The 12,032-nt window shown below is 42.8% G+C and overlaps 1 protein-coding gene across 8 annotated transcripts in view; it reads right to left on the bottom strand.

Annotated features, from left to right (window-relative positions):
* VEPH1 (ventricular zone expressed PH domain containing 1) overlaps positions 1 to 12,032 on the bottom strand; it is a 96,893-nt gene that overhangs the window by 34,559 nt on the left and 50,302 nt on the right. The window contains exon 11 of one of the 8 annotated variants that reach the window (XM_054205593.1): positions 5,842 to 5,961. The exons of the other annotated variants lie outside the window; for them this stretch is intronic. Within the exon in view, the coding sequence (XP_054061568.1) occupies positions 5,930 to 5,961 (32 nt within the window). The 3' untranslated portion in view covers positions 5,842 to 5,929. Of the gene's footprint in view, positions 1 to 5,841; positions 5,962 to 12,032 lie in introns of those variants that run through there. 8 annotated transcript variants of the gene reach the window in all.

The following is a 12,032-nucleotide window of genomic DNA, read 5'->3' as shown; positions in this document are numbered from 1 at the left end:
AGTGGAAACCACTTTATTATTCTTTGACAAAGCTGCTTGAATTTGCCAAGAAAAGGAAGTCACCAGTGTCAAGTCGGGACTGCAGAGCTCACTGAGACTCCACTGTAGCACAGGAGAAGAGATCTGAGATGTAAAGGCATGGGAAGATTAAAGTTAGGCTCCACAAAACCCAGTAGAGTCACAACACATACTGTGGGGAAACACACACAAGGCAATGTATAATGTTTGGAAGGGAGCACAAGAACCAAACCAGATTGTACTGACTGTAGAGAAAGGGATGACAACAGCACTCCTTCCTCACAGGAACACTTGCATGGTATAATCAGCAACATTACAGCAGATGAAGCTTGGATTATCTGGAAACCAATGGGGTGTTCATTAATCTTTAATCATAGGCAGGTGCATAAACCGATATGGGGCCAGAAGGAGCAATATTGAAAGCAGAAGAAAAGCCACAAGCACCAGGAGGTCAGAGGATCAGACCAGCCAGTGAGCTTTCCTCCTAGACAGGGAGTTCATGAACCAAGCCAAAATGATGTTGAGCTGCACAGGACCCCATGTGGATCACTCCCCTCCAAAGAGACAGGAGGAAGGACCTAGACCAGCCCTGGCTCTCCTAATCCATGGGTGAGCCAACAAGAAAACCTGTCTCTATTTGTCTCCGAGGAATGCATTTAGCAGAGGACAATTCTGAAGATATTTCCTTTGCTCTGAGACAGCAATGGAAAGAGAAGCTAAAGTGGGGGCAATGCTCTTGGATTTACTGAGCATACCAAAAAAAGAGGCACACTTGTTGGTGTTAGGAAATATGGCACTCTTTCGTCTTGTGTAGGCCTGGAAAAAAAATATATATATTTCAGGAGAATGTTACCTCGAAGAAGGGAAGAATCCATATGAAGTGGTGGCTTGGTTCAAAGCATTGGGCATTTGTAGGCTGCTCTTTGAAGAAGACAATACTGATTTGTGCACACTGACTAAATCCTGTGGAATGTGGAAGTGTTGCTTGGGTCATGTCTATTGCCTGAGCATGAACATACTCTAAGATCTACAGTGGGACGATATTAGAAGTGTATGACCATAAGCTTTCAGCAGGAGAAAGCCAGGGCTTAAAGTTAAACCAACAAAGATGCAAGTGCTGCTAAACTGAGATAACAGTTCTGAAAAGAAAACTAACTTAGCTGCAGATCACAGGTACATCATGCCCATAAGCAACACACTCACCTTAGTGGGAAAAAGATGGGGCATAAAATCCCCTACTCTTGGATTTGTAGCTGTGGGGCAAATTTGAGTTTAATCTAATTACCCAAACCAGTAACCTGCCAGTGTTCACATCCAATATAAAGAGGAGCTTGAGAAACTGAAGGGGTTAATTAGAGCGACCTTAAATACTGGGACATATTACAGCACAAAACTAAATGATGTCTCCAAGGAGACTGTTGAACAGAATGCTCTTCCAACAGCATGGTCCAAACTAAAGACCCCTGGTTCATGCATCACAGACGCTAACAAAATACTCAACCAGAAGTAGAGGTTTGGCCTTGGTCCATGTATGTGAAAAGTTTAATGCTTCATTATAGGAAATCACTCTGAGCTAAAAGTGACCATAAACCATGTACTGCCATTGCAAAAAGGAGCTGGCAGTCAATGCCTTCCTCTCCAGTGAGTATGGCTGTTAATTTTTTCAGTTACAAATGTATGAATTGACAAGAAACTTGGGAGGCATTTAAAGGCTGCCGGCAAACACTGGAGTGCATTAAACAACCAAGGCAGCAGAGACCAGAGCTAGCTTTCATGTCACCCACAGTAGGTCCACATCAAGCCGATCAAACCCCACCTGGGCTTCCCACAGAAGTGATTGTGGCTGCGAGCAGGGGGTGGCAGAGCTCCAGGACACCAGCTCCTGGTTAGCAATTAAGAAAGGGTGCTCAGTGCTAGGTGGGATTGTGTTTGATGGGATTGTGAAGGAGGTTTGTTGCTGCGGAACAAAAAATTGCATAGGATATACGGAGAGACACAAGATCCTAACAAATTGCTTAGCAAGACATTGTGGATGACACAGAGAAAAATTCTGAGGCTGATAATACATGCCAAAATAAATGTCAACTGAAGCGCTGGAGTCCATGCTGGCTGAGCAAAAAGTTAGTTCCTGGAAAAAAGCAGCATTCATTTGTTAATACCAACCGATAAAAGCCTCCTACTCAGACAACCTTCAAACCTTTGGTATGAGAGGAGCGATTACTCATAGCTATTTCTGCTACATTTGATATTCTGAATTTGGCAATATCTGACAAGACAGTTTACTACATGTGTTTTTCAATGGTTTGCAACGAACTACCAGTTTTAACATGTAACAGCTAATCTCAGTTATTCCAAAGTCAGTGGAAAGTGGTATTTAAATAATAAACCTATTCTGATGAGGACTAAGATGACTCTGATCCATTTCTAGCACTGTTACATTGCATTTTGCTCAAGCGCAAACCATCATGCCAATACCACGGGAATTCATTTTTATGGTCACAGGAGACCTGTAAATAGATAGGCAAGGCAAAATGAGTTTCTTGTCATCTGGGTGCATGAAGCTGGGCACATTTTCAAAAAAATGACATGCCAGCAAAATATCTACATTGTGCATTTCATAAAATGGAAAAAAACCAAAACCAAAATCCTGCTCATTTTAATTAATAGCATCAGAGACTGACCCACAGCACGTGAGATTGGCACATTGGACGTACCACACGCTGCAGAACAACCAGTGGCCCGTTGTGTCACTAACTGCCGCACAGAGACAGACCTCTAGCTAAAAAACTGAATTGTAACAGTCACATAGGTTGAGTCCTAGTTTTCCAAATTTTGACAGCGTCCACCAAAGGTGAAGGAGCAGAACTGAAAGCCCTGCCTTCCTGCGGCCCTGCCCACGGCAGCACTTCCCACCCAGGAACATACCTTTCTGCTCACAAGCAACCAAGCGCTCAAGTGTCTGGCCAAAGTTGTCAGAGATTTTTAACTGCTGCAGCTTTCCCTTTCTAGCATCGCGAATAATAAAATAGGTTTAAACTTTTATTCAAATGTAACCATGGCAGTAGAGTTCTCTTGTACTACCTCCCATATAAAAACATTGCAGATGATGTAAATTTTATTCAACAGGTTATCAGAGCCTGTTGTGCTCAAAATATCCCCCAAAAATGTCTGTATTTTATATGGCAAGTGTTATCTTAACACCCAGCTGTTGCTAGGCACTAACTTTTGTATGCTACATTTTCATTTTCAAGAAGGCAAAGCAAAGCACTGAGAGTTTCTAGAAGTGACAATATTACTCTTTACAAGTATTTTCCCTCTCACGTAGCAATTTTGATTCAGGGTCTATGCACAGTATCCCACTGTAGCAGAACAACATCATTCACCATGGGTTTTTATATTTCTAGTACAGTATTGCACTTCTATAATATTATATTCAAGGATCCCAAAGGACTATTATTTAAACCTCAAAACGTCCATCACAGGAAGTCATTTTTGCTCTACCTTGTGGTAGTTAAAAGTGTGCCAGGATCATTTAGGAGTGAAGCATGCATGTAACACGTCCGTGCTCATACTTGTGCTCAGACGCGCTCTAACAGAGTATGAAAAAGGTGCTTTTAAAAATCACTGTAGTATTTACAAATTGCATATACTTAAGTACTCAGTATGTTATGTACCTTATGAAGATACATTTTTGGCTTTCCTAAAACACATCAGTTGGCTGAGTTTTAGGTCAGCTCGGTTGCATACTTTTCCCAGTCCATCATTGCAAGTTATATAAAACACTACGAACCAAATATCAACCTTGTGCAATCCCAATAGATTTCAGAGGAGTTAAAGCAGAGATAATACGACATAGTAAGACCTGTTCACACCAGCGAGACTTGAAGGCAGTCATTTCTAGGGAAAACAAGTCACTGCTTTTGCACTTGGCAACGCACAGCGGCTGACAAAGGGGAATCTGATGAGCGAGCAGGGATCAGGTCTGTAGGTTTAGCTGGGAAAGGGGAGCATATAAACATTTTTGCTATAAAGAACAGAAATAAATCACTTGCAGGCTTGAGTTAACAAAAAAGCTTTGAAGGTGAAAAGAAACCAGTCTCAGCCTATGAAGGTGGAGACAACTTAGTTCCCTGAATCTCTGTGTAATTCCCTGTGTGGAAACATGTAACCACTCACCCTGACTTTTCCTGGTAAGGAAAGATTAATTTAGCCCCAAGAAACTTTCCAGATATCAGTAAGATACAACACACAGGAGATTCCTCTCAACAAAACCTACTTGCTCTGCAACAGTTCCCCCAGCACATGGCATATCTTGGTGAGTGCCGGTAATCCAGTGTTGACTAAAGGTCCTTTTAATGTGATTTAAAGCAACGAAGTCCAAATTATGGCAAAGATGGATCTGCAACTCTTTAAAATAATTGGTAGAAAGTACGTAAGGGAGAGAGGAAGGAAAAAATTAACTAATTTCCCTGAGGACATTAAGCCTATTACATTGGTCACATTTAAGCTACACATTTATAGACTCTAGAACCAGTTTTGTACTTTAAAAACTACTGTCGCTTCTAAATGCAGAACGCAAATTTGAAGCAGGGTGTTCGTGCCAACTTCTATTTCACTGAGTAACCTGTCCCACCTGACCTAAATTAGGATTTATGGAAACGCCATTTCAACCACTAGAACTGTGACTCTAATAGCACTTCTACAGTGCATGAGCTCATAGAGGCTTTGACTGGAAAAACGAAAAGAAAAGAAACAAAACCCCAGAGACAGACTTGGCTTACAACTATTTAAGAGTGCTAGCTCTTGGAGCTGGACGATGGATATGATTGTTTTGCTTGGACCAGGAAAATCCCTTGTACATGTCAACATGTCAAAAGACGCTGCATGAGGAGGAAAGGGACAGTTCAGGGACAAGACAATACAACACCAGGTATGTCTTCATTGTGGTGTTGGCTTAGTACGGGCAGTCACGGGTAAACGCATACACCGCCCTGGTCTGAACACCAGTCACCCCCATAGCCGTGCTGCTGCTGTATTATTTGCATGAAAAATTAGCTTCTCATGGACATGTGAACTGCTGTCAGCTGAGCCACGCTCCGACTTTCTCAGAGAGCATTACAGCACATTTTGTACGTCTTGTCAGCACTCCCTTTGGTAACGGCAGAGAAACCAATTTCTCAGCACTTGGGATGTCAGCCTGTGCCCCCACATCCAGGTGGAAAGGTGGCCAGCCTGGATCTACCCCCGGCTCCAGGAGAGGCCAGCCCGCTCTGGTGCGAAGCAGGTTTATTAGGTGAGAAGTCTGTGTGTATGTTGATGAAAGTTTTGTTTAGGCGAAACACCAGCTTGGTTAACTCAGCAAAGGAAAAAGTTTCATAGCTCTGCTTCATCTCATTAGCAGCATATCCCTACTGCTGCTGAGTACCTGGGGCGACACACTGAACAGACAGAACAATTCCTTGTTTTATCCAGTTACTATGAATTATCCCTATTGACGAGGGCCTAATAGCAAACCTAAGCTGAGATATTTTAGAGCTCTGTCCACTGCTCCACTCAAGCAGCTCCTCATCTCAGCCTCCCCCGGGCATCGTACCCGGCTGTGCCTGCATCCTGCTCTCCTGCACCCCTGGCAGCAGCAGCTGCTAATGCTTGGGCACATCTTCTCCATGAAGAAGGATGAATTCTTCTCCTTCCTTAGCCTGACTTTGTCTTGGCTTGGAAGGAGAGTCCAAGTAACACAAGGAAAGGATTTTAAAACATGAAGACCATGTATGTGAAAGGCAATGCAAGGCACAAAACAACACCACATAATCACCAAATGCCCCAGATGGCAGAGACTGATCAAGATCCCAAGGAAACACTCCTCCAGTCAAGAAACATTTTTCATCACGTCTTGGCAAGTCTCAAACTTCTAGCAAGAGAATAAGAAACAACTTGTTTTTCCTAAAGGAAATAAGAGAATATATGTTGCAACTTTGAAGTTCACTACTAAGTAGTTGTTCCTGGGGGAAAAGAACAAAATATAACCAGAAGAATGTCAGTAGAGTTGTTAATTGCTGTTTATCCCAGCTTAATATGCTGGGCTAAACCAGGAGGGCCATAGGCAAGTAGGTACAGAGTCATTGGTTCTGGGAACAATTAATACATTATTTGGTTTACATTGGTAATCCTTTACTATTAAATAAAATCTGTTAACAGGAGTAAAAGTATGTTCATAAATTTCCCAAATAGAATCAAACCCACCCATAAACATGAAACCAGGGAATAAGAAATGGATACAACTTTTTAAATTTCAGTTTTAAGCCTTTTTCAGCTTCCTCAGTTTCCTTTGCCTGATCTCTTCAGTCTGGATTACAAATAAGAATGCAAACAACAAATACGTTTATAGGAGAAAAGAGTAATTTTTAAAGCAACCAGCTTCAAGAAATGCCACTTTAATTTTTTTTTTTTTTAACACTACTAGCTTTGCATGCATGCCATAACACAATCCAACAGATTTCACCTCCACCAAGTTACACAAAAATTAATGAAGAGGGCATGACCACAATGGGGTCTGAACAGCCGCCACAATGCACTCAATACACGGAGTCCAAATCTGAGTGGTGAAAGCCACATTTGAAAACATACAGATTAACTTAGCTTTATAAACCCCTCTATCTTCCCCCTTTACCATTGGGGCAAGGAAAAGCTTATGTCATTTGGGAAGGTAAAATAGCAAAATATTTTTGCCACATTGTCCCATCTTCATAAGCAAAAGCACATTTACCTTTCCACTGCCTGTATTATGCCTGTCCTGGCCCCAACACAGAAGCTCAGAAGTCAAAGTCATAGAATGATTTAGGTTGGAAGGGACCTTAAAGATCATCTAGTTCCAACCCCTGCCCTGGGCAGGGACAACCTCCCACCAGACCAGGTTGCTCCAAGCCCCATCCAGCCTGGCCTTGAACACCTCCAGGGATGGGGCAGCCACAGCTTCTCTGGGCAACCTGGGCCAGGGTCTCACCACCCCCATAGTGAAAAATTTCTTCCTGATATCTAATCTAAATCTACCCTCTTCCAGTTTGAAGCCATTACCCCTCGTCCTATTACTACGTGCCCTTGTAAAAAGTACCTCTCCAGCTTTCTTGTAGGCCCCCTTTAGATACTGGAAAGCTGCTATAAGGTCTCCCCAGAGCCTTCTCTTCTCCAGGTTGAACAACCCCAGCTCTCTCAGACTGTCTTCATAGCAGAGGTGCTCCAGCCCTCTGATCATCTTCGTGGCCTCCTCTGGACTCATTCCAAGTCCTCTGGTTTGGCTTTCCCCCCAGGAAAGTGATAACACCACCCCAACAGGAATCTCCCAACTACTAGGTAAAGCGCATCTGGAGACCAGCCTGTTTAACCTGGTGCTTCCAGATTAGGTGTAAAGCACACATGATTTGCTATTATCACGTATGCGAGGGCAGCAAGTTATGAGAGTGTTCATGTTCCTATTACGCTCCCCGTTGGGCCAGGGGTTTCTCCGTGGTCTGACAACGCAGATCATGGTGAGCGCGATGGCTATCCTGTGAGTTAGCACTTCCATTCTCACTGCCAGCCCTCACATTTGGGATGCATTTGAAATACCAGTCCTGTAGAATAAAATGCCAACTAATATTTTTTTTGGCCTAGCAGCAGCAGAGCTGATCCCTGGAAACACTGGCCTGAACCTATGCAACTTTGTGGTCCCACCGAAGAAGCAGAGGTCCATCTGTTCCAAATCAACGTTTGGCTTATGGAATGCTGGAATTTATCAGACTGGTGCAGGGGCGAGCACTGCAGGGGAGCAATGAGCTTTTCCATCTACACCGTCATATGGTACCGATTATCTCTCAGTACAGCATAAAACATAATAACAACCAGATTTAGGGCCAGTGTACTGCAACCTGTTTCCCCTGCCGCCTCCTCCCTTTTCAGCATTCTGTCATTAATCCCTTAGAATGTTTGCTGTTTGCATTTCCTCCTGTAGGGCACTGAGGAGCCAGGAGTGACTTACTACTATATAAAATGGTTATAATATTTTTCATTGGATGGCTCTGCACTTTGAATGTGGCTTCAGTGACCAAGGATGGAACGATGCACTAGATCTCCCTGGGCTCTATCCTTTTAAAAAGGAGGCTAGGCAGGCTGGAGATGTGCAAATCCTTCAGTATCCTCTACACACATATATTATCAAATGCCTTCTTTCCAACAGCTCACTTGACACTCAATGCTCCGAGCTGTAGCCATTAACGGTGGCATTTTTATCCCAATTATCTAAAGAGCAAGTAGAACTAGAGTGGAAAACAAGGACCTGCCCTCAAGTTATAAGCAAATCCAGCAGTCATACAGGCTTGTGTCTGGGAACCATCTGACACCAGCCACTCTCAGAGGCAGGATGCACATGGCCATGCATTTGATCCACCATCCCAACGAGTCTGGGAAACAAGAAAAGTAAGTCCATAATCGTCCAACACGCAGAGTTCAAGGTGAGACCGAGCGAGGCTAGAGCAGGTGGAGCCTGCCAGCTGCTCAAGAACCCTCTGCTGCATGCAGGGGTAATCGGGGCTAAACCAGGTAAAACAGGAATGTCACCTTTCACTTAAGCCTTTCAAAACAACCTACTCAAACCATTGCCAGCCCTACCTGCCCTGATGGGTACACGAGACCTAGGAAAACAGAAAGGCTGAAGGAATTTTCAGAGAGCACCTACTGCAGCCAGTGGTGAAACTGCAAATGCAATGTGGGGATCTCAGACACAGGCTCGTGTTGTTCATAGAATCACAGAATGGTTTGGGTTGGAAGGGACCTTAAAGACCACCCAGTTCCACTCCCCCGCCCTGGGCAGGGACACCTCCCACTAGACCAGGTTGCTCAAAGCCCCATCCAACCTGTCCTTGAACACCTGCAGGGATGGGGCAATCTTCTTAATCACTGAGACCCCAGCCACACCGAGGTAGCAGATATTCTGCCCAGTGTACGCTGAAAAGCAATAATGAAACTCGGGAGCATTCAGGAAATTATAGATGCACAAGTATGGGCCACTGCCATCTGCAAGATCCTGGATGTATCTGTAAGATATAAGATGACAAACCATCTGGAAAAATATGGGCTGATGGAAACTACTTTGCCTAGCTCCATGAAAGCTAAAGCGCCTGACAAATAGGGTAGCATTCTAATTTTTTGTTTAGGAAAAGATCCACAGGATTAAGAGGATTAAAGTGATCAACATGACATAAAAGAATGCTTCAAATTGCTTAAGGTATGGCAGAGATGTGAATCTGGGTAAAGTCATCCAAACTAATCAGGAACTGAACCAAACCATCAGCCTCAAACTGAAACGAGCTAAAATAAGTGGATTTTTTGTGGTTTTGTATGCCTTCTTTCTGCCCCACCTTAAATCCCCTATCTGATGGCAGTGTTAGTTCCAAAAGATTCACTTATGCACATACACACATGCATTTGGTAGCTGTTGTAGCTTGTCTGTTCTTCAAAACACCCTCAACTTGACCATTTTCTTATACTAAGACATTCTGACCAACAGCCCAGTCTTAACCCTGCCTCCGCTGTAGGATCATCACCCAATTCACAGCTCTTCTCTGCCTGCAGCACATGAAACCCAAAATAGCAAATACTAAATGAGGTAACAGAGCTGAGGACATGTCAAGCTTTCAATATTTATAGGAGACAGCTTCAAATTAACTGTCACAGACTGACCATGGATCCACCCTTACATTTCTTAACCAGTATCCCTTTCACAGCTGTAAAGTCACTCAAGTTAATATTACGTAAATTTTGACATACAGTATAAATCAAATGAGGTTATAACTCAACAAGGAGACTGAAAAAACCACACCCTGTAAAGCAAAAATATTTTGTGAGGGCTAATACCTACACAGCAAATACCTGAATCAATAGCAAAAAAGAAAATTTGCAAATCATGGACAATGTTATAGAGCAGGGGATGCAATCAGAGACACTGGACCTGGAGTGGTCACCAGATCTGCCCCCTTGCCCACACTCAGAGTCAAGAGTGCCTATGATGTTGGAGTTGTAGCAGCACAGCTGGCTGATGGTGTAAGGCAAGCTTCGGAAGAAACAAAATCTTATATTAATCCAACTGATGTACGTAGAAAAAATAGAAATGTTTTAGGGACCACCAACACTTCTTCAGATCTGTCAAACCTCACAGCCCTGCCTTGCCTAAGCCAGCTTTCAGGTTTCTTTAACCTGCTTTTAACCTCCACAACCTCCTCTGCCAGCAAGAGCTAGAGAGCTTTTTCTACTTTCAAGCCAAATGATTTTCATTGGTGTTATTTAATCTCATTATTTCTTGCCTTGCCCAGCATGGGCTGTTCCCTTAACTGTCTTGCACGTAGCTAAAAACTGTTCTCAAGTCCTCCTTCAGTTTTCTCCTACTTATTTTTGTCCTTTCGAGGGATGTTGGAATGGCAATTCTAATTCAAGTCGGAAAGTCCCACCAGTACCTTACCCAGGTATTAGCTTACAAAGGGCGAATAAGAGCTGTAAGTAAGGAGCACAAGAACAGAACAAGTACACAGCAGTAATTTCCCTCCTGCTCTCCTGGTATCTCCATCAGTGGCTCCAGCATTTCCAGAGTCAGGGCTGGTATTATTTTGATAACCCTTGAACAGCTCTAATCCATGAATTTACCCAATCACTTCTGAAACCAGGTACCCTTTCAGCATACATAATGTACTGTAGCAAACAGTTCAGGCATTTGATTATGTTTATCTAATTATGTGTTAAGAGGTCCCTATTTTGTGTATTTTGAATTTGCTTCCTGACAACTTCATTACATGTTCTCTAGCACCTGTACCAGGACAGACAGTGAGCCACCACTCCCAGTTCTTCTCTTGTCCATTTGCTTTTTTCTCAGCTGTTGAACACTGAACTGAATGTCCTCTGCCATTCTACAAGGCAGTGACTCTGTATTGGGAAAACCTTGGCAGCCTCCTGCTTTCGTTCCTACTGCTCTTGGTATTCGTGCCCCAGACTTGACAAGGGCCACGCACACTGATTCTGGATGTTCCCAAAGGCATGCAAGCTGCTTCTGTCCTCACTGGTATGTCATCACAGCATCCTTTCGGGGATGCCACCCAGCCTCGGTTTTAAGCAATAAGGAATTCCCCACGTTGACAGACAGTCTACCCGAAGGTTAGACATCTCCCTGATTACAAATGCAAGCAGGGCTTTGAATTCTGTTTCAGTGAAGTGAGCATATTTTGGCCCATTATTACTTAAAAATTCTTACAGCTGACATTAACGCTCTGTTGAGCTGTGTGTGAGCTGCCACTTGAAAGCCCAGGAATGGCATGGCTCTAAAGAACGGGTATGTGGGGAAATTTGCATTCTTCAGTATTAGCACACTGCAGTGCTATTTTCTTGCAATGTTTTGCCACTATTTCCATCAAGTACTCTGTTTCACAGGCAATTGCTCTAAATTGCCTTTCTTTTAATATTTTCCCTGATTTACGTATTACATTTCCAGTTCAACAAACTCCTACATAACCAACATAAAATTAGCCAACTATATATATTAATATTTTCTAACATTTTCTTACTATTTTACAAAAATCTTATTTGAAAAGTAACACAGACACATTCGAATGGGCCTTTATAGTGTCTGGGAATCACAGAAGTCCAATAACTGCAAGGTTTTTGATGGAGTGGTTTATGTAATATCTGAAATATTAACAAAGCTGTCCCTTGCGTAATGATCCAGACTGCATTTCTTCAACATATTTAGAATGAGTCACATAAATCTCCTGTTCCGCACATGTGTCCCTACTCAAAGAATTTCCCTAAGAATGCTAGTTGAGGATTTTCAGGAAATTACAATAGTTTGAATGAATTTAGAAATAGTCACATGCTTAGAACATATCATAATAGGTACTTCAGAAAGGAAACTGAGCAATATGTTTAAAAGTATTCAACATATTGTATTTGATTAATGCAAGGTCATAGCATTCAGCACTTCAAAAGCCAGATTGTTC

This window comes from Rissa tridactyla, chromosome 6 (assembly GCF_028500815.1).
Source record: "Rissa tridactyla isolate bRisTri1 chromosome 6, bRisTri1.patW.cur.20221130, whole genome shotgun sequence".
Lineage (NCBI taxonomy): Eukaryota > Metazoa > Chordata > Aves > Charadriiformes > Laridae > Rissa > Rissa tridactyla.
This window is presented reverse-complemented; position numbering and strand designations above follow the sequence as displayed.